At 35.9% G+C, this 26,962-nt stretch overlaps 1 protein-coding gene across 2 annotated transcripts in view; it reads right to left on the minus strand.

Annotated features, from left to right (window-relative positions):
- Window positions 1-1,054: 1,054 nt before the first annotated feature.
- ZC3H13 (zinc finger CCCH-type containing 13) overlaps window positions 1,055-26,962 on the minus strand; it is a 97,991-nt gene continuing 72,083 nt past the window's right edge. The window contains exons 11-20 of one of the 2 annotated variants that reach the window (XM_025364296.1): window positions 26,223-26,414; window positions 22,580-22,663; window positions 21,680-22,235; window positions 16,930-17,033; window positions 15,320-16,534; window positions 14,081-14,605; window positions 11,845-11,997; window positions 10,412-10,612; window positions 6,098-6,261; window positions 1,055-3,906 (exon numbers count right to left, since the gene is read on the minus strand). In XM_025364296.1, coding sequence (XP_025220081.1) covers window positions 3,736-3,906; window positions 6,098-6,261; window positions 10,412-10,612; window positions 11,845-11,997; window positions 14,081-14,605; window positions 15,320-16,534; window positions 16,930-17,033; window positions 21,680-22,235; window positions 22,580-22,663; window positions 26,223-26,414 — 3,365 coding nt within the window. In that variant the 3' untranslated portion in view covers window positions 1,055-3,735. Of the gene's footprint in view, window positions 3,907-6,097; window positions 6,262-8,777; window positions 10,613-11,844; window positions 11,998-14,080; window positions 14,606-15,319; window positions 16,535-16,929; window positions 17,034-21,679; window positions 22,236-22,579; window positions 22,664-26,222; window positions 26,415-26,962 lie in introns of those variants that run through there. The other variant, XM_025364297.1, reaches the window with a different exon arrangement.

Genomic DNA, 26,962 nt, shown 5'->3' on the forward strand with positions numbered 1-26,962 from the left:
TTCATTTTTTAGGACTCATCTCATACGTAAGACCTTCTTGATAATCTGAAGTAGTACCCAACTCCCAATGGCTACACTTATTTCTCATCTCTGCCATTTGGTTTTTTCTTTAATTGCAATCACTGCAATTTACATTTTATTCATGTCTGTTTACTTCCCGTTTTTACCTAAGCTACTCCAATTGTACTTCTATCACAGCATAACCAGGTGGTGGCTATTGGTTGTAATCTGAACACTCTGGGAGACTGAGATGGAAGGATTCTGAGGCCAGAAGTTCAGGATCACCTGGGCAACATAGCAAGACCACCGCTCCCCACTATCCCCCCGCTATTTTTTGTAACTTGAGACAGGGTATCATTCTGTTGCCTAGGCTAGAATGGAGTGGCGCCATCACAGCTCGCTGCAGCCTCAACCTCTTGGGCTCAAGCAATTCTCCTGCTTCAGCCTCCCCGAGTAGCTAAGACTACAGGCATGCGCCACCAAACTTGGCTAATTTTTGTATTTTTTGCACAGATGGTATCCCACTTTGTTGCCCAGGCTGGTTTTGAACTCTTGGGCTCAAGCAATCCTCCCGGCCTTGGCCTACCAAAGTGTTTTGTTTTTAATTAGCCAGTTATGATGATGTACACCTGTAGTCCCAGCTACTCGGGAGGCTGAGGTGGGAGGATCCCTTGAGCCCTGGAGTTGGAGGCTGCAGTGAGTTATGATCCCACCACTGCACTCCAGCCTGGGGGTCAGAGAAAGACCCTGCCTCTGAAAAAAAAAAAAAAAAGAAGGGCTGGGCATGGTGGCTCATGCCTGTAATCCCAGCACTTTGGGAGGCCAAGGAGGGAGGATGGCTTTGAGGCCAGGAGTTTGAGACCAGCCTAGGCGAGACCCCATCTCTATAAAAATAATTTAGAAAAGAAAAACATCTGAAAGAAACAGCGCAATAAAGTTGAGAAATTATGTTTACAGATGCATGTAGAAAGTTATTTAATACAAATATTTCACCATTTAAACTTGGATTCTCCAGAGTGTCATTCAAAATACTCAAATGGAAAGATCAACAAAATTAATGAATAAACAAAGTTTATTGGAGTTTATTAAAGAAAAATGATAAAATAAGGCAAGTCCTAGATCAGATTTAAATAAAATATTTAGAAAGATGGCTATATAATTTTAGCTAGGAAAATCAGTAAAAGGGAATATCCTTAAAAGTGGGAGGGGTTCATATAACCTTTTAAAATAGCAAGTTGAGGTGTAAAAGCATCATCAACAATAGTATGTATCTTAATCTTTACACAATTGGACAGTGAGGAGTAAAGTGGGATACTCTACCAATGCCACATATTTTCAAGTTAGTAAGTCATAAAATCCTAATGCAGTCATGGGTTAGGATGGTGAGGACAATCTGCAATTACTGGTCAGAGTGAAGTGAAGTGACAGGTCAGATTTTTTAGCATATCAAGTTACTACTTAGGTATGCTTACAAAACTTTCTTATATAAAGTTGGGTATTGTTAGTAGACCCTTTACTAAATCGTGAGGATAGCTACCAAAAAAATCAAACAGCTAATTATGTGTTAACTCTCATTTATTTTGGATTGCAGACATACTCTTGCCCTTTATCTATTTAGACAATTCCTTATTACCAGCAGCTGGAATCCAATTGTGCAATTATGGCAACTGGACAGACTTGAGCCATCAGTTATGAGATAGATGACCTTTTAACTGTACTAGCAAACAATTTATAGACTGGGAGATTGTTTTTTGGGAATACTAGTTTAACTGAGACTTTAATTATGGTCCAAGAGCTTTTATGAGAAATTCAATTAAAAATTTTGCTTTATAAAAATTTTATAGGTGTATGTTACTAATACTGAGAATGGCTGAATTAAAAGAAAATGAGACTGAACAGTACATTTCCACTGGAAACATAAAGCTCTGAATGCTGTGACTGAGTGAACAAAGGAATAGTTCTAAATTTTCTTTTGCAACATAACAAAGATTTCAAACTGAAAGACAACATGTTTAACTGAATGACAGATTTAACTACATAGTTTTCATTCTATAAATAAATAGCTTGTGAAATATCCCTGAAGTCAGTGGACAAATGGGGAAACCATTATTTTTGTCATATTCTACAATTCTGAGAACTAGGATTAGAAATTCTAGGACTTTAAATCTTTGTGCTACAGAGAACACTATTATCCACTAAAATCAGGAAGTGGCTTCCTAAATAGTATTCATTCTCTGAGGTCATACTTTTTTTTTTTTTTTTTTAATTCAAAACACTTAGTAAAGGAAAAGGACACAAGGAAATTCTGATTAAAGTTTTCTCCTGCTCTGTGTGCAATTATGCATGCTTTCAAAGTCATTTGCAAGTAAGACCATTTCCTTTGGCGGCTATCTTGTATAAATTAACTTTACAACATATGTTTCTTGAACAGAAACTCTGCACCACCATCATTATGTTACCTATAGAGACAAAACTATTAACACAAGTAATATAGGCTTACAATTATAACAAAAACCTGTGAGAGGGCATGATAAAATTAAATTTTGATTGCCTTCTTTTATTATTATCACTGCTACTGTCTGCTCACAAATTCTGTGGCCAGAGTCCATTTCAAATCCTTCTAAGAGTCCACTTCATAAGTTAAACATATACATACAGAACAAAGCAGGTATACTGTAATTTTGAAAAGTAAATCTGTTTTACATAGTACAGCTGGAGGCAGTTTAATATAATCAAAAGTTATAGCTCTAAAAAATATGACAGTACAATATTAAACCTCAGGTTATGTTAGGTTTGTTAACTCTTGGTTTGCTTTGAGTAATTTTTTTCTTCAAAAGCCACATTCCAAGAAGATGCCTTAAGTATCAACAAGCTACATTTGAAGTACATCAACTCTGTTTAAAGCTATCCAACAATAAGGACACAAGCAGTAAAATATCTGAAGCATGAAACATGTAATGTTGATGACTGATGTTTTAGAACATCAGGAATAAGATTAATGAAGAGCAAAGTAAATCTAAAACAAGGAAAGGGAAGTTACATTTATTAAAAATAAAAATAGTACACAATCTCTGATAACAAAAAAAGCATTTAGAGTCAAAAGACATCCAACATACATTGTAACAATGCACACGTATTAATTAAAAAAAAGACCCATGAAATAATTTTTTAAAAACTTTCAAAAGGAAAAAAATATTTTGGCTTCCTTCTGCTAGAGATTCGCCTACAAACATACCATGTTAGCTAGACCAGCATTCCCTTTCACATGGTCTGTACACATACTCACATACTGTACACATACATGTGCTCACATACTGCACAATGTGAGCAATTACTTTGATGAACACATTGTTTTTGAATACAACTGTTGGTTCTGTATGGATGATCCAGACATAAATCCATGGTTCCATTTCACAAAAATATTCATAGGCTGGAAGAGCAGTGACAACCATTTCCCAAAATCTTCAGTTTTAACAAAAGGCGCAGCATAAACTACTAAATCTAGATGTTTTCACATTATTTTGCATGAGTGTCAAGGACTATGTAAAAATTAACGTAAAATCTTAAGTTAGCCAAAACGAGTGTCTCTAAAGATCAGAATTCTTCGCTCTTTTAGCACGGCTGATAAATCTTTTCTGCCTTTGTCACTAATGCTTGTCAAACCAAAAAACTTTGCAAAAGAATATGCACTGCTGAAGGAAGACAGTACCAGAAATACCATATTGAACTTCGGTCTTAAGACACACACAGTTCCTGCTGGATACTGGACTGTGAAAGTTTATTATCTTCAGTCTTTTCATTTCCTGGGGCATGGCAAGTAGTCTTCCGCTTAAATAACCGAAGACTCAATCGAAGTAATTCATTGTCTACCATTGGGGCATTCGTGTAAGCTTGTTTTATGGTGCCCTATTTGAAGAAAACAAAAACAAACTTTAAAAAAGATGTACATTATTAGTTGACAATAGGAAAGATTAACCTCTACCCAAAATATCAAAGTTATAAGAGTATTTCATTTTGGATATTAAATTAAATCAGCTTTATTGGATTTCAAAGCAAAATCAGAAAATGTGTCTGGGCTCAATGAATCTTTGAAAACAAACTTTTAGAGGGCACCTAGTTTAACCCCTTGCTTAAAGTAGGATCCTCTCAACAATTTCTGACAGGTAATCAACCAGTTTTTACATCATCATTTCCAATGACAAAACAAACAAAAAACACACTGCACATTCTGTTGTTGAATGGCACTATTTCTTCCATGTGATGAAATGAAAGCTCTTCTATGGTGCTACACTGTAATTCAATCTTACCTCTACTTGACAATCCTTCCGTTCTACGAAGATAAGTGTCATGAGTTCCTTCCTCACATAGTTTTTCCTTCTGTAAGCCCAACATTCTATTCTATACTCCTTACCAATCTTTCAATGTCCCATAAAAAGTGAGCTCGAGAACTGAATAAATCCTTTAGAAGACAGCTAATCATACAGTATGCTGAAGAACTACTACCTCCCTTATACTAAAATGTGTATCTATATTATTGTGACTTAAAGTTACATTAGCATTTTTTGGAAAGTTATTGTCACAGAGAAGGGACCAGGGAATGTTACAAAATACGAAACAAAGAAAAGTGCATACTGAAATCAGAGGGCAAAGGGGAATGACTGTAGTGATTCTGTCAAAAGTAATCTTGAACCAGACCTTTAAGTGAGGAAAACTTGATTATATAGTCAAGACGTGTTTTAAAAATCGCCTGTTCCTCATATTTGTTTCCATTTTAATCTTTGGAGATAAACTCATTCTTCTGTTTTTTAAAAATTGAATCCCGCCTACCCACTGCCCTAAATCTGAGTATTTTTCTTTAATGAAACTTCTCTTTAGGAAAGTTACATAGTCAAAGATAATTCTGTTTTCCTAACTGCCCCTAAGTAAAAAGCTAGTGAAGTTAACCATTTTATCATTACTCTAAACTTTCTAAGCAAAGAATCACACCAACTCTCTTTTTGTCATCCAGGTTGAGTATTCCTCAACTTAAATGCTTTGGACCAGAAATGTTTCAGATTTTGAAATTCTTTTGAATTCTGGAATATTTGTATTACATTTATGTACCCAGTTGAGCATCCCTATCTAAGAATCCAAAATCTGAAATGCTCCAAAGAGCATTTCCTTTGAAGGTCATGTTGATCCTCAGAAAGTTTCAGATTAGGGATACTCAGTCTGTACTACCCATGCCCACTCATCCACTACCCCAAATACAAATCCCAGTTTCTTTTGTTTTTTTTTTTTGAGGCGGAGTCTTGCTCTGTTGCCAGGCTGGAGTGCAGTGGCGTGACTCGGCTCACTGCAAGCTCCGCCTCCCGGGTTCACGCCATTCTCCTGCCTCAGCCTCCCAAGTAGCTGTGACTACAGGCACCCGCCACCATGTCTGGCTAATTTTTTGTATTTTTAGTGGAGACAGGGTTTGACCGTGTTAGCCAAGATGGTCTCGATCTCCTGATCTCGTGATCTGCCTGCCTTGGCCTCCCAAAGTGCTGGGATTACAGGCGTGAGTCACTGCGCCCGGCCAAAAATCCCAGTTTCTTAGCTTCAGAGAGTCTAAAATGTTTTCATCTTGGGTTTACCAGATTTCATTAACAGATCTCTTCCAAATCTAATTTCTATTTCTTTTACTTCTCAATCTTTTTATTCCTCTCAAATACTTATATAGGGTCACTTCCCTTTCTTCCAACTTTGTACATTCTCATAAATACTACTCTCATAAATATCCTCACTGCTCTAAGAAATTTTTTTCCTTGAGTTTCAATTTAAATAAATTTTTGTAATATGTTTGCTTGTTGAAAACTTTTCACAAAAAACGTTTAACAGAAATAGAATATCTTAAACTTTATTAAAACAAATATTCATTAATACTATTGAAGTAAAATAAAGTGTATTATACTTTTTAATGGCATGCTTCCTTTTACATGTGTAAAAGATTAGGAAACTAAACTCATAAAAACATAGGATTGCAATCTCAATTTAAAACAACCAAATGAAAAATAAAACAACCAAATGAAAAATTCGCACTATTCACTTTGTATTTTTTCCAAGGAAATAACAGTACCTTCTCATTTTTAACAAGCTGCTTTCGAATTGCAGAATCCCGTCTGAAGCATAACGCCTTACAACATGGCCCAAGATTACTAAGAAGACTTGCTCTTTCTTCTTTTCGTAGTAATGCGGCCATATTGAGAGCCCCCAATTCATGTTCAAAGAGATTGTCTGCGTCTTTCAAAAAAAAATAAACATGCATTAAGTTTTACTAAAATAGAAAAGGGTTACCCACTACTTAACTGAATATTCTACAAATTCTATACTTTATTAAAATTAGCAACATTGGTGAAAATTATTTCATATTAAAGGCAATATATTCTCTGTGAAGCACCTTCAATATGTAGTTATGTTGGTAGTCTCAAACAAGAATAAATATTCTGATAGCCACTTTAAATTTACTTAAAATATAAGAAAAGCAGACTGTATGTAGATCTCGAGGTAGAGCCCAGGGAATTTTTTTTTAATTTTTTAAAATTTATTTATTTATTTATTTTTTGAGACAAAGTATCTCTCTGTTGCCCAGGCTGGAGTACAATGGCACAATCTCGGCTCACTGAAACCTCTGCCTCCTGGGTTCAAGCGATTCTCCTGCCTCAGCTTCCCGAGTAGCTGGGATTACAGGCATACACCACCACGCCTGGTTAATTCTTTTATTTTTTATTTTTAGTGAGATGGGGTTTTACCATATTGGCCAGGCTGGTCTTGAACTCCTGACCTCAAGTGATCTGCCTGCCTTGGCCTCCCAAAGTGCTGGGATTGCAGGCATGAACCACTGCCCCCAGCACCAGGGAATTTATTTAAAGAATGTTTTTAAAGGATGTTTTAAAGAGACGTTCAAGAATCACTGAACTCTAATTCAGTATACTGCTTACCATCAACTACTATTTAGAGTTCTAGATTTCAAGACTTTATTATAGCAAGATTCAAATGTTATAACAACATTCAAGTCTGTGACCTCTAAAAAAAATAGTTAAGAAAGTGATTAAGTGTTAGTCAGACAACCTGCAAATTTTGTCCTAGATTTGGTCACCATAAAAACTTAGGACAATATATTAAATTAAAATCACTTAGTTTTAAGTCACAACATGCAAGGTAGGGGAGAAAACACTGAACATACAAAAAAAAAAAAAAAAAAAAAAACCCAGAAGAAGAATTAAGGAAAGATATAATAAAATATAAAGAGGTTGGGTTAAAAATAGACACAAAGGAAATCAAAATAACAGAACAGGACCAGTCAGTAATCCAAATAAGTAAGAGTCGGCCAAGAGTACGAAAGACAGCAGGTATTGCCTCTATTCATACAACACGATCAAGCAGGTTACTTTTAGAACCCACAAAGAAAAGCAGTAGACACTTGGGTAAAAACAAAAGACACATTTTACTGAGAACAAAATGGAGCTGCATTACATAGCTGATTTCAATTTTCTGGGCTGCAAAGTGTAAGTATTGAGATTAGATAATTAACAAGAAACCAGTCTTATGTAATACACCTAGTCAATAGGTATGTAACCTAAGAAAGGTGTAAATAAATAGAAAAGCTCGAAACTAGTTCTCAAACACTGGAGTCTATCAGGACCAGCTGAGGAGCTGTTTTAAAAACATCCTAGGCTCTACCACCAGATTTGCAGAATGAGAATCACCATAGTTGGACTAGAATACCTTAAGGGAAAAAAGGGGCAGTTTTTCAGATGATTCAGAAATACCAATGTTTGTACCAACCAATCATATAGTCATATATGCACATGACTAAAAAACGAAAACATTAAGTACCATTCCACTACAGATATAATATAAAAGAAATGCACTGAGCCTACACCCTTCCTTGAAAATTGTTCATTAGCACACATTTCTGTTTATTGGGATCCTTATTTTTGGCTTTCAAAATAGTAGATTACAAAACACACACCTGCAAACCTCCTCAGGGAGTATATAACATGGCTAAATTTCTAGTCTCTTCATAGTTGTGAACTGAGCAGCACCAAATTACTCAAGAAACAGACTAAATGCATTCTTAACAGTTAAGCTCAAAAGAACTTAACCAACAGAGAGTAGAAGATTAATAGAGGCTGGGAAGGGTAGTAGGGGTGGAAAGTTGGGGGGATGGTTAATGGGTCAAAAAAAAAAAAAAAAAAAGAATGAATAAGACTTAGTATTTGATAATACAACAGGGTGACTATAACACCCTGTTGTAAAAACTGTTATTGTCAATAACAATTTAATTGTACATTTAAAAATAACTAAAAGAGTAACTGGATTGTCTGTAACACAAAGGATAAATGCTTGAGGGAACAAATACTCAATTTTCCATGACATGATTATTAACACATTGCATGGCTGTATCAAAGTATCTCATGTACCCCACAAAGATATACACACCTACTATGTACCCATAAAAATTAAAAAATAAAAATAGAACTTAACCTTAGTGCAATTAGAAAACTTATACAAAAGCAATTTCAATTTCAGTACACTTGTAAGTTTTCTGCTTTAAGCTTTAGTTGTTTCTTTTAAAAATTATATGTGAAGTATGATTATGTTTTCTTTCATGTTGGTACACTTGAATAGACCAAATGGAATAGAAAAATCATTATCAGTTATTTCATAAATATTTACTGAATACCTACTATGTATGTCAGGCACTTTTCTGGGCAATAGCAGAAAATATAGATAGATAATTAGACCCTGGATACGGCAGCAAACAAGACAAAGTCTTTAATCAAGATTCAGTTCTCTAATATAACCACCATAGCAGCAAAAAATAGAAGAGGTCTGATTGTCAAGCCACATCACCCCACCCTTTACAGTGTATATTTTCCTTGTTTAGGTTAAGTCATCATTAAGTAAGGGCCGAACTGTATTTCATGGGTAGCAAAATCAAACCAGATTTTAACTTGAAATGCCACTAGCAAAAGTCACGGAAACAAATATCTTTAGAGGTGGGTAAGATTTCAGGGGTTTTATTCCATCACTTTACAAATTAAATTGAGGCTCACAGGAGTTACTTGCTTAAGGTCACAGAACCAACCAAACAAGACAAACAGAGTAGGGCAAGAACTAAGTCTTGGGTCATTTTTCGGTTAATACACGTTCACAATTATAATTTATATGTAGTTTGTACATGTATACTCTAGGTTTACTGGGCTATATTAAAATAAAAAAATTTACTGCCTATGCTAATAGATGAAAGGAAGGGCATGAATTCATAAAACTTGTAACACAATTTTTTTTTGATAAAATTTAATACTAACTAAACTTTTACGCCCAGGGACATGATATAAAATTGTTAATGTTGTTGCTTTTACCTTTTACCCTTTTTCCTTCTTTTTACCATCTGCTCGTCCCTCCCCATTAATAAACTATTAGTAAGTTGCAAAATAAACTAAGGTAGGTACTAGATGAGACAGAGACTGCGAAAACCAAAACGAAACAACCCCCACCACCAGAATCCATAAGCTAGATAATCTGGAATAACTGAAAATTGTTGCAGTAAGGTCAAAAATCAGTATGATATTTTCAAAGTAGCAGTTAATATTTATTGGGTATTACTATATGCCAGGAACTGTTCTAAGTGTTTTGCCTGTAATAACCGATTTGCTCCTAATGACCATAGGAAGTTGGTGGTATGATTATTCCTAACTTACAGATGATGACACTAACACACAGATTAAGTAAGCTAGTAAGTGGTGTGCCTACCGAAATCCAGATCATCCAGCCTTACAGACCAAGCTCCTAACCACTTTGTTAAAGACTCAACCTACACACCTGCATTTGGGTAGGTGTCTAAGGGGAAAGGGCTGCCAAAATACCCAATTTCTTTAGACATGAAAAATATGTAGTCTTTTTTCCTGGCTCTATTTCATTTAGCCAAGGGCAAACCACTGAGCACTTTGATATTGTAATTTATTGGTTATTTATTTTATTTTATTTTGAGACAGGGTCTTGCTGTCACTTAGGTTGGAGTGTGGTGGCTCAATCATGGCTCACTGCAGCCTCAATTTCCTGGGCTGGAGCATTCCTGCTGCCTCAACCTCCCTAAGCAGCTGTGACTACAGACATGCTACACCACGCCTGGCCTGTTAATAAGTAATTTTAATACAAAAAGTTCATTGTACTCTTTTTCCAACTTTTCTGTGGGATAACTCTTCTCAAAATAAATTTTAAAGAGAAACTTTGACCATGAGGGTTAAATAATGACTATAAATGATTTCTCAAAAAATAGTTTCTATACAGTGTTAAGTGCTACATTAGAACAGATCACAATCCTCTTTAGATGGCACCTTAAATGGTTAACGGACAGCATATAGTTAAAGTAAAATGAAACTACCTTTCGGTTTTTCTAGAAGTCTCTGACATGTTTCTTTGACTTTGGCAAAGAGTTCAGAGCCTGCCAACTTTTTAGAAATCCCGACTCTCAGCATAACAGCTCCAGGTGTGAATTTTAAGAGTGCAGCCCCAGGCTCTCGTGGTTCTTTTGGATGCTTTGGCATAAGACCAGACCAATCCACATCTATCACATCTAAGGGATCTGTAAAAAGTTAAAAAGTAAGATTTGTTTTACACCAAGAAATAGCAGTCTTGTTATCTACATAGAAATTTATATAAATCAAGGAAAACACAGAAAACATTAAATGAAAAGTACTTTAAACCAAAAATGTCCTATTCTTAAAATAAAAGCCTTCCCATATAATATTCAGAATCTAAGGACTCTGACAAATAAAAAACCTTCCCACCAAAAGAAAACAGGCGACCCAACCCACCCAAACGAGTAACTCATTTTAACTCTATGGGAGATCCCCAATGAAAGAACTCTATTGACTTCACTCAGATTAGGTCTAATCTTTTGAAACTTGGTACCAGAATCCTTTTAAGGGTTAAATCTAGGAGTACATGTGTTTGCAGTGTGAGTACACATACATTTTAATTTTTAAAAACAACTATTTCATTATGAAATCTCACAGAGAGTGACTATTATTAACACTGAGAGCAAATAATCCATCCACTGAGAAGGAACAGTTGAAGAAATAATGTTCTACTTAGAAATACCTAATACCAGAAAATAACAAAGATAACAATCATACATACCTTCTACATCAGTAGAAAAAATTACAAAACATAAGAGCAAATTAAAATAAAAATTTCATATTTTATATAATCAAAGAAAAGATCCTCACTGTGATTTAAAAAAACTGTTAGTAACGATCAGAAGCTAATTGGAATGATTCAAGAGGAATGTTAAGGGATGTTGCTTCATGGCATAATCATTAGAGTGAGTTCTGGTAACACGCAAAGTACTGTGAGTCAAAATAATTACCAAATTTAGAAAATTGATAGAGGTATATAGTGTTCAAATACAATTTCAACTACTGTAAATTTTTGACAGGTTGTTTAAAAAGTTGGCTTATGTCACCACAGTTGTGAAGCTTTGTACAATATACCTACCATGTAGAAAGAACATTGCTAGACAATCAGTATTTGTTTAGATTCCAAGTCATATAATATGATTCTTAAATTCTGGAAAATAAACTTTAGAATTTTGCTATTTTAAATGAGGGCCTTTGTAATTCACAGACAATGCCTACTTAAAAATAAGCAGGCATATGGGCTATAATTTTCATTTTATTGGCCTTTCAACCTTAAGTAAAATATAAAGGGAAAAATTATAAGTGCCCTAGGTCAATTTTTACAGAGTAGAAGGTAAGAATACTCTAATACCATATAACAGGTAACTTTCATGTTTAACCACCTCTGCAAAGTTACCTGGCATCTTCTCCTCATCCTGTTGGTCCTCCCTCTTTTCTGCATCACCTGCCAGAATTTCATCTAGTTCGTCATCACTGATTGGCTCGTATCCTTCTCCAGCACCAGAGCCTAATGAATGTGTATCATCTAACTTGGACTCGTCATCTCCTGCTAAATAGACAGATTAATTTCAGATCAAAGGCAATGTTAAAGGGAGGGGATGACTAAATCAAACCAAAAGGCAGAGGGTACACACATTATAACAATGCGAAAAACATCTTTTTCATCAGAAAACTACATCTCTTAATTATTCAAATACTTGACAATATCAAAAGAAAACATAAATAAAATTTAATTAGGTAAATTAAATTTTAACAGCAAGAATACAATCTGGACAGCAATTATCAGAACAGGTTATAAGATCACAATTATGACAAATAAAAGCTACTACTAACATACTAATGTTGATTGTGTGTTGTGTTAATTTTTGATAATTTAAAACTTTAAAACTCAGACAAATCTAACTTCAAAAGATTTTGAAGTTACATTTTCAAATTTTCACAATTTATCTAAAGTAATTTAAAAACTTGCAAACTTATTTCAAAAATTTACTTGAAGCTTAAATCTTAGTTCATATTATTTAGCTCATTATATAAACTTTACAGCAGTGAGGTAAAAATACAAGAAGTGCCATTAATTCTCTCTCTACATCTCAATTCCTCCTCCCTATCTCAATGATCTTATTCACTGACGAACACAATTTTTAGAAGAATGCTTTAATACAATTAAAAATAACTTTGTGAGTACCACTAGTGTATGTTTTTTTTTTTTTTTTATTTTACCAACTTTTTTCAACCACCTATGCTAAACTTTGTCTCTTGGTGAGTTAGTTGTGAACTTAATCCTAAAATTACAGAATACACTTAACGTTTATAATCACTAGCTGACCATACATTTCACTGAATCTACAATACTAAGTTTCAAAATGTAATCGTATGCTTTATGGGTATGAATTTGCAGCAAATAAAACATAAGAAGTTATAAGACATTTCTAGTCATTCTAGTGATTTTCCATGTTATTAAATTCTATAGTAATCTCCCCATATCCTCACTAAGTCACTTCTAAGGTAACCAATTTTAGTAACTTTGTCATATAAACATACATCTAAACATAAATGCACATAATAGGATTTTTCATTTTTCAAGGTGATCCAACTCATTTTCCTACTTTAAGTGAGTAAAAACTTTACATCACATAGCAAGGGATTCAGTTATACATTTCTATGCTATATTGTCTGTGATCATAACTAGCAAATTATATATTTTAGAGATGAGGGATACTGACTTTAATCACAGAGAGCTATGATAATGATTAATTCAATTATATTCAATTATATCCCAGGGTTGTACCACGCTTCATGATTTGATGCTATTTATACTCAAAATTGAGATGAAAATGTAATATGAAGAGATGAATTTGAAACAGTAAGTGCCTCGAGCAGAGAAGGCTTCATCGAGAAAATAATGTATAAATTGGGACTTGAAGTTTGAGTAAGAAAGATGAGATAAAAGAAAAAGGTCTATCAGGCAATGGTATGAGTGGTACAAAGAAGGGCAGAGAATGGAAAGGCACAAGTCAGCTTGTCTAGTAAATGGGGGCTGAAGGGTAAAGAGTAGAAGCATGGAGAGTGAGGTTTCACACAGCTGGGGCTGGCTCTGAGTGAGCCAAAAGGTTGACATGGACTTAGCGTTCCTATTCTAGGACTGGGGAGTACCAGTGGGATTCTAGTCAATCCGACATTAAATACAGTTTCAGGTAGTGTTATTGTTTTATATATTTGTTCTAAACTGCCCTAGAAAATAGGGATTCACTAATAATTATCTGAATCCCTCTCTGAACTAAGAAGTCATTTCAATTTTTGTAATCTTATTTTTTTAACATCTAAGAAAAGGATGTGATGGTTATTCTTCAACATCTATACGCACTGCATCTAAACAATCTTTTACTTCATTTAGGTTTATGTGAACCAAATCTGCCTTAATGGTAGTAGAGGGGACCACATTAAAAAAATATATATATATATATGTCTGTATCTCATAGGTCTTTTCCTTCTGATATCTACTTCCCCTATAAAAGAATGGAGAATGAAGTCAATGTGCCTATTAGTGGATGCCCTTTCAAAAGAAAATAGTTGTTTCCCATGAAATCTGAAAAGAAAGAAAGCAGTATCACCGAAAAAGAGGTAGCACTCACCTTCCAGACTCTCAGTTCTCTCGGATTTATTTACGTCTTCAAATCCCTGCACAGATCCCAGATCTTTATCCATTCTCTCTTTATCCAAGGCTACAGAGTCTCGCGAAGTGCTTTCTAGATCCCTTTCATGTTCACCTTCCAGTTTTGCTTCACAGCGTTTCACAGACTCTATTTGAGAACTCTCAAAAGTTCTGTCTCTGTCTCTGTCCCTGTCCCTTTCAACAGAATCAGAAATTAGTCTCTCTCTTTCCCTATCCAAGTCTCTCCTTTTGTCTCTTTCTCTCTCTCGTTCTCGTTCTCGCAATCTATCTCGATCCCTGTTGCGTGGCCAATCTTTATCAGCATCTCGGTCCCATTCTCTCTGCCTTGTATCTCTCCTCTCTCTCTCGCGCTCTCTATCGTGTTCATATCGATCTCGCTCTTGAAGCCTGTCTCTGCTATCAAATGACCCAGATCTTGAATGGACCTGTCGATCTGACTCTGGAGAACTTCTTCTTGAACTATGGCTTCTTGAATCCTGGCGATCTAAAATAAATATACCATGTACAAAGAGTTATTAGCACACAATAAAATAGAAACAAAATGCTTCATTTCAGGATCCTTTAAAACATAATTTACCTTTTTCCATATTCTATATAATTTTCTATATTCCATATTATCTCTATATGTTCTACATATTTCTATATTCTACATATATATTTCTCTCTATAAATATCCATATAAGTCATTCTAAGAAAAATTCCTCTCTCAAAGTTCTAATAAATTTAAAAAACGTTTCCTTGTCTATTTCCACTATAACCATAAAATATCTTCCAAGAAGTACATAAAATGATTAGGCATTAATAGAACTAATCACTCCATTATTTGATCTCTTCCTACTCCCCTATCTTATTTTCTGTGGTCAAAAGAGGCAGCCTTGACTGCATGAAGAATAGCAGGAAGGTTAAAATCATAGGCACTGATAAGGGACTTGAACACATAAACCCTTCCACCAAGACATACTACTAAAATTCTGATACTAAACTGATTAACACTATTGTATGTATTTCTATTATAATGTTGGTATTAATGTGATAACAGGTAACATTTCGATGGGGCAGCTAAGCTTTTCTTTAAAAAGTTCCATAAAATTTAAGGCAACATGTAAAGTAACCAATTTAGCATTACTTTAGAATTAAAATACGTATAAAATATACTAACCTATGAAACAGTGACTAGATCATAATTCAATTTTATTACCTGAAGAAGTACTTCGACTGGGTTCTCCACGCTTTAACTGATCAATCCTAGATTTTCTCTCTCCTGTGATATCCAGGCTTTTTGTTTTTTCTCTATCTCTTGAGCCACTGTGCAGTACTCTCTTTCGACCACTTTGGTCATCTCCACTTCGATGGGCAGAATCATTGGATGGGGAGCGAAGACGACCAGATGTATGACTACGGTTACTTCGATTGCTCCCAAGGCTGCTGCTCCTCTTTTGATCCACAGGTTTGCGATGTGGTGCATCTTCTATAGTCACATGAGGTGTCTCTACTTTTTCCATTCGTGTTCTGTGGCATTTTCTGTGTGAGTCTTCATTGGCAAAAGTATTATTGGTGGTACTGGTGGGGGTGGCAGAGGTGGAAATGGTGATGGAAGATGTGCTGAAAGAGGTGGTGGCAGCAGCAGTAGTGGAAGCAAGAGTTGCAGGCGCAGTTGTAGCAGTGGCAGTAGCCACAGGCGGTGGAGGAGGAAGAAGAGAAGATAGAGGAGAAGGGGTACTACCAGGAGTAGGGGCGGTGGCACTATGCTCTGCTTCTGTCACCTCTGTACGGTCAGGCACATCCTCATCAGACCAGTCACTGAATGCTGTATCTTCTTTTTTCTGGGAGTCCTCTAGAATACCATTCTTACCATTGCACATTTCAACCAATTCCTCTTTAGTTGTTATAGGGGGAGTCCGTGGGCCTCTTTTCTTCTTACTTTGCTGGGCTGCTTCTTCATCAGAAATATCAGAATCACCTTTGGATTTTTTACGTTTTTTTTCAATGCTTTTCTTTTTCTGTCCTTTTTTCGGTGAAAATACTTGACCATCTTCAGACGTTGTCTCTATGTTAACCCTCTCTATTCCAATATCATCATCTTTCTTTTTCTTAATTGGTTTCTTTTGAATTTTTGCTTTCTTCTTGTTTTCATCATGAGCTCGATCAGATGTCTCTCGATCTTCAGACTGGTGGTGTCCTATAATGTCCTGTGCACGCATTCTTGAGCTTTCCAGGATTTCTGTCTGTTTATCTACAGAAGAAACTTTCTCCTTGAGTTCCTGTTCTTCATAGCGCCTTGAACTCTCTTTCCTTTCTGGTTTACGATCTTCCTCTTTCCATCTACCCTGTCTGTCTTCTGAGAGGTGCGAGGGACTAAGAGAACGAGATTCTTGAGGTCGTACAACTTGGCTCAAGAGTCTGTGCTTTTCATCTATATAAAAGATAAAAGCAATCACACTCTCACCAGGTTAATAACCACTGCATGGTACAGATAAATTATAATAAGCCAATCTCTCCTCACACCTATAATCCTAGGACTTTGGGAGGCTGAGGCAGGTGGATCACGAGGTCAAGAGATCAAGATCATTTTAAAACTTTTAAAATGACAATAATTTTAGCCAAAATAAAAATATGGCTTTACTATAAACAGTAGAAAATGACAGTACCCTAACACACACTTTAGTCACAAAAGGAGATATTTAGAGACAGCAAAGCAAGACAACTTTTTAAAAATCTTAATTCATCAGTTCCTACTAGTATGAAAGGATGGTTTCATGGTTTCAAACGAATATGAATATAGAGAGACAGAAAACAGAGTCTGCTTACTTTTATCATCTCCACTGTTGTAGGCATCACTGTCCGGAGAATGTTCACGCCGGCGCTTCGGGGACTGTCTAGGGCTGGGACTCCCTTCATTTCTATAGCGCTTCCTAAATTGGGCAAGCAAACACAACTTATAAAATTCTAGGGGGCAAAAAGAGATTTCTTTGTTTTTACTAGTATCTCTTTACTATAACTGGAACATATAATTGTAGAAAAGCAATATTGCCAGAGGTGTATCATACAAAGGATATTCAGTGCCTTTAATAAAAATTCTTTACTTCATTTGCTAAGAATTGTGAACTTAAAATACACGACATTTCTTCTTCTTCATTATACATGTAGAATACTCAAGTGAAAATTGCCAGATTTAAATACTGCAAGGCGGTAACATGCAGCACAGAAATCAATATATTAATGTACCCTCTAATACAAACATTCAGCAATTTTGCATTCTTATGATATAAAAATGCCTTACGCTGCAGAGCTGAATGAGAAAACCTAATATTGGCTTTGAAGTAAAAAAGCTATGAGTTCAATTTACAACTACATTAGTTATTATGCAGCCTTTAGAAGGTTCCTTGAAGTCACTGAACTTTAGTTTCCTCATCTGAAAATGGGGGGGTGGGGCTGGGGGGGTGGGAAATGAGAGTCCATCTCATAAAACTGCAGTGAGGAATAAATTAGTTATGTCATAAACCCAGAGCCAGATACGTTGTGGGTATACTGTAAAATCAGTTCCTTTTCCCTTCTTAGTTGAGCTTTAAATGAGTAGCGTTTTATATCTCTTGGGTACTTATTCTAGTGTTTTCTGCCATTTTCATCAAAATTTGACTACCTGTTTTTTCATTAATATTGTTTGTTTATAAATACTATGGTCGAAAGTTAAGAAACATACTGTATACACGGACCAATGGAACAGAATAGAAAACTCAGAAATAAAGCCAAATGATCTTCAACAAACCATACAAGACGTAATGGGGAAAGGACACCCTATTTACTAAATGGTGGTGGGAAAACTGGCAAGTCACATGTAAAAGAATGAAACTGGATCTCTCTCACCTCAAACAAAAATCAGCTCAAGATGGATCAAAGACTTAAATCTAAGACCTGAAACCATTAAAATTCTAGAAATTAATACTGGGAAAACTCTTCTGGACAATGGCCTAGGCAAAGACTTCATGACCAAGATTCTAAAAGCAAATGCAACGAAACCAAAAAGAAATAAATGGAACCTAATTAAACTAAAAAGCTTCTGCACAGCAAAATAAATAACAAAGAAAACCCATAGAATGGGAGAAAATACTTGCAAACTATGCATTCAATAAAGGACTAGTATCCAGAATCTATCAGAAAGTCAAACAAATCAGCAAGAAAAACATAAACAATCCCATCAAAAAGTGGACAAAGGACATAAATAGACATTTCTCAAAGAAGACATACAAACAGCCAACAAACATATGAAAAAAACGCTCAAAATCACTCATCCAGGGAAATACAAATTAAAACCACAATGAGATGCTACCTTACTTCTACAAAAATGGCCATTAAAAAGTAAAAAACAACAGTAAATGTTAGCATAGACATGATGAAAAGGGAATGCTTATTCACTGCTGGTGGAAATGTAAGTAAGTACAACCTCTATGAAAAACAGTATAGAGATTCCTTAGAGAACTAAAAGGAGATGTTTGATCCAGCAATCCCACTATTGGGTATCTACCCAAAGGACAAGAAGTCATCCTATGAAAAAAACACATGCACATGTATGTTTATAGCAGCAAAATTCACAACTGCAAAGATATAGAACCAACCTAAGTGCCCATTGGCCAATGAGTGGATAGAGAAAATGTGGTATATATACACCATGAAACCATGGAATATTACTTAGCCATAAAAAGCCATAAAAAAATGGAGTATTACTTAGCCATTTTGTTTTCTTAAAAAAAACCAAAACAAAATAATGTCTTTTGCAGCAACTTGTTCTCACTTGTAAGTGACAGCTAAGCTATGAGTATGCAAAGGCATACAGAGTGATATAATGGGTTTTGGAGACTCAGAACGGGGAGGGTGGGAGGAGAGTGAGGGACAAAAACATACATGTTTGGTACAATGTACACTACTCAGGTGAAAGGTGCACTAAAATCTCAGAATTCATCCAGGTAACCAAAAACCTCTTGTACCCCAAAAACTATTGAAATAAAAATAAAACAAAAACATTGCAACACATGTATATCCTAGACAGCTCCTTTATATAGATGAGCAACCATGTGGAGAAGGCCCCAGGTGTAATATGACAATTCACAGGCCCAAGCTTGTGTACTACTTTATCCAAAGCTCCTCTCCCATCAATAACTGGCCTATTTCCCCATTTTTCATATCTAATGACATGCTATGACAAGAGAATGGGGTGAAAGTGACACTGTGCAGATGTGAAGAGGATTCAGGAGGCCTTGCCGCTTCAGCTTCTGCCCTCTTGCTATGTTTCTACCATCACATGCAAAGCAGAGTTTAGACTATTGAAGTTCAGGGGGTCAAGTGAAGGAGAAACAAGATGTCCTATTTGCCAGACACATGAGACAATCCTGGGCCTCCAGGCCCAGCTGCATTGTCAGATGGAATGTTGATACATGAGTTACTCCAAGTGAGACCAGCAGAACAACCACTCTGTTGAGCCCAAGAAAAACTGCCAATCCACAGAATCATGAGCAAATAAATGGTTGTTGTTTTAAGCTACTAACTTATGTGGTGATGTGTTACACACCAAGAGATAACTGGTAGGCTGGAATAAAGTGAAAATTTAAAACATGAGAAAAAGTTATTTCAAGGAAATACCTAAATAAACACAATTAGAGTAAAATAAAATACGGCAATTTGGCAAACCTTCTACATAACAGCAGTTAAAAAAAGTGCTGGATAAACTGAACTACTGAGATGACAATACAGTTAATGAAAGATTAAGATATTAATCTCACATAGTTTCTGTTATAGAGTTATTCAACTTCTAAATTTCTGGGGTCATTGTCAACTCTTAGATTGTCTAACCATGAAAAACCAGAAAAACCTTTGCTATTATAAGCAGATATCAGAAGCATGAAAAAAATACAGTTTGAGTATCCCTTATCCATGAAATGCTTTGGGTTTTGAATATTTGCATTGTACTTACTGGTTGTGCATCCTTTATCTGAAAATCTGAAATGTTCCAATGAGCATTTCCTCTGAGTGTCATGTCAGCGCTTAAAAAGCACTAGATTTTAGAGCATTTCAAATTCTGAATTTTTGGATGTGGGATGCTCAATCTGTATTAATGAAAACATAGGACTGAATAAAAGATAAATAACAAAGATTTCAGAATTTTAATCTTAGAAAATAAAGAGGTCAAAAAGTGGGGGATAGGGAGGGCAGGAATATGTACCTGTGCCTCCATGTGTTAAAAAAGATATCTCTGAAGTTTATGTTCAGGTAAGATTGTTCAAAATATAAGGACAGGGAAGCAGGAAAGTAATCCAGGGGGTGTACTACAGAAAACCATGGCTGCAAATTAAAGAGTAGCCAAGACCTAAGGGAAGAAGGTTCTACTTCTGTGCTGTGTTGTTTGGCCCTAACCATAACCCACAATAGGGAGGATGAAAAAAGCCTGAAGTAGGGAGCCTGTATTCACCCTGTGGCAAACGAGCTGGAGGTAGGAGCAAGAAAACTGAAGATACGTAAATTATTTTCTCAGTATGTTTTGGCAAGGTAAACCAGTGTTTATCCCAGTTGGAGGCAAAAAAGCAGTTAATTCTACTAAATTTTGTTTTGTACCCATAGAACTTCAAAATTGACCAATCAGAGTCTAGAATTCTCATGAACACTGTGATCAGCTTAGTCAATTACTGTCTCCCCATCAACTAATGAGAGCCCCAACACAGAGAGGACTGCAAAGCTGACAGGGACAACTCTGGGGCCATCTTAGCCATCATTTGGAGAAAACCTTTCTGAGACTGAAATTAATACAGAGGGAAACTGGAGAGACGGAAACTGCTAATGCTTTGTTTGAGAATCTGGATATAGCCACATCAGAACAAGCAAAAGCTAATCTCCAACTTCCTAGATATTTGAGCAAATAAGCTCTTTTTTGGTTAAAAGGGGGTGAGCGGGGGGGAATGACCTCGATATATGAGATGCCCAGAACACATCTTTTGACCCCAAAGAACTACTCCACAGCACGAGAAGACACTTCCTTTTCTCTCATCTTCGAACCATGCAGTGATTACAAGGATTCCCTCAGTTCTAAAACATTGTCAATGCTTCCTGCAGCCTGGGGGTAGTGACTCCATAATTACAAGCACATAAAATTCATGAAGGATCATCAGAATGGCACAGGTGATATCCCTTGGTGACTAGTCTAGGTGATGTGATGGGATACAAGTTCACTGATTCCTGTCTTAATTTAAAAATTGCTTTTTCCAGACAACTGAAAAAACTTTTTTTTTTGGAGACAAGGTCTCCACCCAGGCTGGAGTGCAACGACATAACCTTGGCTCACTGCAACCTCTGCCTCTCAGGCTCAAACAATCCTCCCATCTCAGCCTCCCAAGTGGCTAGGACTACAGGCATGCGCCACCATGTCCGGCTAATTTTTGTATTTTCTGTAGAGATGGAGTTTGCCATGTTGCCCACTCCTGGCCTCAAGGAATCTGCCCGCCTTGGCCTCCCAAGAAGTGCTGGGTAAATAAACACCAGATACATATAATAACTGACTGATAATTATTCTTACTTTGATTTTCTTTCATCATGTCCATCTCTTGGATTCCTATCTTCTCGGATCTCTTCTCGCTTTTCTCTGCGGTCATCTCGTCCTTTGTCTTTGTCTTCCCAATCCCTCTGGCGTTCTCGTTCTTTATCCCTTTCTCTCGCTCTTTCTCGTTCCCGTTCTCGCTCTCGCTCTCTCTCCCGTTCTCGCTCTCTTTCCCTCTCTCTTTCTTCTCTTTCTCGTTCCCGTTCTTTTTCCCTGTCTCGCTCCCTCTCTCTTTCCCGCTCTCGATCGTGGTCTCGGTCTCTATCCCTTTCACGATCTCTCTCTTTTTCTCTTTCTCTCTCTCGTTCCCTAGCACGCTCTCTTTCTAGTTCTCTCTCTTTTTCTCTTTCCCGATCCCGTTCACGTTCCCTCTCTCTCTCCCGCTCCCTGTCTCGTTCTCGTTCCCGATCTCTCTCTCTAGCCCTTTCATCTCTTCTATCATCCACTCTGTCTACTCTTCGTTCCTCTCTTCTTTCATCACGCTCAAGCTCGTCATTCCTTCCCTGATGTCGAATTGGTGAGCTTGGTCTTTGATCTACAATGAAAATCAAGTTTTGTCAGTGATTAATTTGACAGATAACCTATTGGTAAGACAGCATGGTAAATCTTAAATTTTATCTGTGTATAGGGTCACACTGGCAACAAATTACAAACCAAGTAGCATATTTAATTTTAACTGAATATCCAAGTAACAATCACCCCTAGACCTTAAATTTTTTAAAGATAATTTTTATTTGCCCTCTAACTACCATGTTTCCTGCTCCCCGTCAACCCCCTTCCCCACTCCCACTGATCCACCTTTGATCTTTCTCTGCATGCTCCCTACCCTACCTCCAGCCCACTGCTCCAACCCCACTTTCTGCCATCTCTACCCTTCACCTCTGATCTTCTCTGTCCCCCCAGCAGGACCTGAGAACACTGGTGGCAAAGGATAGGGGCAGCAGGAGGTGTAGAACATAGGAGCTGAAGGAAAAAAAAAATTTCCCTCGTAAGTCACACCTCTAATTTCAGGCCAAAATATATACAAATCAAAGTGCAGCTATTATGTGAGGAAAATATAGTGAACAAAACATATGTCAGAATTTGTTGCTGCAATATCAATCTCTTATCATGAACTGTAATATTAAGGGTACTGATGTCTAGCAATCTTGAAATAAATGTAAAAAGTATTTCATATTAGTGATATATATTTGTAATAACCAATTACTAATAAATTAGAAGCTTTACTTAATTATATAAATGACTACTCAGATGAAGAGCTGTTTTCTTAAAATGTTAACTGATAACCTCATCACATTTTATTTAAATTTTTTCCATGTACACACAAATCACATAAACAGAGTAAATGAATGCATGCTGCCCAAATACCCCGTTGAGCAGAAAATTAGTCTGGGATAAAAAAACGTATACGAGGATGGCATGAACTTTTTCAAAGAGATAGCCATTTTTCAAAGCAACTACTGTGGTCTGATCTAGGTTACTGTAATGTTTCCATTTACATACTATATATCTACTGGTTGTTCGATAAAGATCATATTATAATACGGCCAACAGGTTGGTAAGTGGAACATTTAACATCAACTCATTAAGCAGAATAATTTTAGGATGTTTCTAGGAAGGGTTCAATATGGTATTTTGGATTTCCCTTCCTAATTACTGATTAAAAAGACAAGTTCTACCTATCTTTACTATTTTAGAGGTTATAGACCCAGATACAAACGATCATAGCATTTTAAAGCAAAATCAAAATGAAATCCTACACAGTCGCTTCTCCCCCTTTCTATTTAAAAACAGAAATTATGCTCCAGAGTTGTCTTCCCAATGTCACAGAGATGGTAGATGCATTAGAAGTCAGTTTTCTTAAACGCTTTTACTTTTGATGAAACCAACTGAAAGTAGTTCTTCTGTATCATACTTTGGATTCCTAGAATGCTATCTACCCATCTTTTGTATTGTCTGAATTCCTAGTTTGAAGGAGTCATACCAACATCATAATCATTACAAGATAACCTGAAACAAATTCAATACCATAACTTATAGCAAATCATACTTTAAATTTCTAATTACAGCAATATCAGCAAATAGACTATTCAGACATGCTTTTATGAGAGATATAATTTTATTTTCCCAACCAAAATATCAATGCTTTCTTCAAAGGAAAATGCAAAGAATATAAGAACATCACTTTCATATGTCGAAACTATCTTCCCCTATCTTTCCCCCAAAATGTGTTATTCAAAGATGTGCTTCTACTTACACATTTCTTTATTTTAATAAACGACATACCAATTCATTAAAGCTGATAATCTCTGAGTTATCTAAGTCTCATCATATCCAAGTACCATCAACTTCACTTCTAAAATATTTCTTTGTTCCTTTCTCTGTCCCCACAGATATAGTTATTAACTCAGACCTTGATCAGGTCTTCTTAGATGCCTATGTCATCAACAGTTTAACTAATTGGTATCCTTGTTTTCAATCTTTCCCAACATCCTTAATATGTTTTTGATGAAAATTATTTCTTCCAACTGCTTAAAAGCAGTTATCTTGTAGGCAGTGAAAGGCAATTAAAATCAAATTTTTAGCCTGACTAGGCTAAACTTAGGTCATTTACTACCTGGCCTATAGTCTTTCATCAGTCCTTTTCTCTGGCTTCTTTTCTACCTTGCCAATTATAGCATACTCTGACTCCAATGTTGTAACATAATTCCTTACTACTCCGAAGCACATGTTTCTTTCAGTCCTGGTGTCTATACATGCTGCACCCTCTCCCTGTAAAGTGCTCCTTCTATAGCTTCCTTTTATCCTTCAGGCCCTAATTCAGATGTCACTTCTTTAGGCAGCTTTCTTGGAATTGCTCAGAATTGAGTTTGCTCCTTTGTCTTCTCACAGAACTTTTATATAGAGTAGTAGCATTTATCCTACTTTGCTTTTTTGGGTGGGGAGTTCTTCCCTCTCCCCATTAAATTCTACAAGGATAAGAATTATTGTACCTCAAGTGCCTAGCAAAGTGCCTAACATGGGTACTCAACAAATATTTGTAAAATATTCATTAGCCTCCAAAATATTTTTTTATTTCAATCATACATCTGATAATTATTGAAGTAGTTACAGTAAAATTAAAATAGAGAACTGAACTCAGAAGACCTGAGTTTGAATTCCAGCTCTGGAACCTACTTCTCTATAATATTGTAATCTTACTACTCTTAGATCTAATCCCCAAAACTCTGAAAACATGAATTATTTTATCATACCTACACTTACAAGGATATTGTAAAGATTAAGTCGGAATAAATGTAAAGCAATTATCAGAGTTCTTGGCACCTAGCAGAAGATCAATACATGTGGTTGAACTAACCATAAGATTGAAACCAAATGGTACTACTGAATTCAGGCATGAGATGAGAAAAATCTGAGCAAGGATATGAAAATAGAAAAAAAGGAAAAAAGAGATTTTAAAAAAAGCATCACCAGTTCTAAAAGTCCTAGGGAAGAAATAATTTCAGATATCAAAACAGAACATAGAAACTCCAGCCCTATCTGTAACTAAGGAAATTCTACATATCTTTTAACCAAAATGCATTAGGCTTACCATACAAACTCAACCCAATCAATTCTCCTACTTCTGATCCTATCTATGCTCCCAAAAGTAGACGATGCCTTAGAAACTTTATTATTCTTCCACTACTAACCAATCAAGATATAATATTACCTCTTTGATTCAGCCCATAGTAAAGTATCAATATTCAATTCTCTGGGCCATCAAGTTTCATGCTATATTAATCTAGGCATTATAGTGAACCTTACTTCAGCCAAGGTTAGTAAGACCTTCATAAAATTTTTAATGTTTAAAGGCCCGAGTAAGTACAGAAACAAAAGCTTGCCAAAGAAGGTATTTACATCCTTCTTAAAAGTGCTTCCTAATCTTGCTTCAAAATTGATTTAAGAGATCATCTGATAGATGAACAGAAAAAGTTTTGGCTTAAGACATATAAGAATGCAAAATTAGCTAAAGCAAATACCATATCTTCTCAGGATAGAATACAAATAAAATATTTCTCTAAACAATCCCTAGCCCTATCATTGGTGTTTTTTTTTAATTTTTTTATTGCTCCTCTCTGAAAGTCCTTATAAAATTCTATTGATCACAGCGAATGAGTGAGTAGCCAGGATACTCAGATGTGAAGTTTAGGTATTTCTTGAATCAGAATTGCCTGGAATGGAACCCAACCATCTACATTCTTTAAAGGTTTGTAAGCTATTTGGTTAAGATGAGAGACACACAGCAGGGCACCCAAGTTTTTGCACTTTGTTGCCAGTAGGTACTGGCCACTAGCTATTGACATAATCCCTCCCAAACCATGTGAACAAAGATTATATGAGTATATATAATAGTTTCAAGTGTGTCATCAAGCACAAGCCTTAAAATATATTTTACATTAAATAGTAAATTGGTAACTGTTTTAAAAAACAATTCACCCAATTGATATTGTTCACTATTTAATAAAATTGTTTGACAAACCTCTCTCTCTGTTGTCGCGACGGTCTCGCTCTCCATGTCTTCTCTCAAAGGAAGAATCCCTTGCTTGATCTCTGTTGTCTCTTTCAGGATATCGGTCTCTTTCAGGATAGCTACTTCGAGTTTCCCAGCTGTCATGATAGTTGCTATTACTACTGTGACTATCAATTTGAGAACCTCTTGAGCTTCGACTTCCTAAACAAAGGACAGTCACACAAATGTTTACCCCATACACTTTATTCAACAAATTTCATCAGTCACAATCTTTCCTCCTAAAAACCACTAATATATATATTTAATATTCCAAAGTGTGGTAATCCCTCCTGAAAAGAGTATCAAGCAATGAATCAGAACAACCAAGGTGTCCAATGACTGACCTGAGTAGACAAAGTTCCAGTTTTCTCTATCTATATAAAAGTCATACGATAAAATCATAAAATTATAAGATTCATTAAAGTTAACCTGTCCCCCCGCCAAAAAAAAAACTATTTCTTCATATCTCATTCACAGATATATAAAAATAATGAAAAAAATGGGTATATATTATTGCTTAAATACAGTTTACAGTGAAAACATTCCAACATAGAACACCAAGGTTAATGACATTAAATTGTATGTGAAAATTTTCATTAACAGATGTGGGAAACAGACATTCACAGTGGCTTTGTTCATAACAGCCAAAACCTGCAAAGTACACTAATGTCTTTCAATGGGTGAACAATTAAACAAACTGTGGCACATGC

Source organism: Theropithecus gelada, chromosome 17 (genome assembly GCF_003255815.1).
Source record: "Theropithecus gelada isolate Dixy chromosome 17, Tgel_1.0, whole genome shotgun sequence".
Classification (NCBI taxonomy): Eukaryota; Metazoa; Chordata; class Mammalia; order Primates; family Cercopithecidae; genus Theropithecus; species Theropithecus gelada.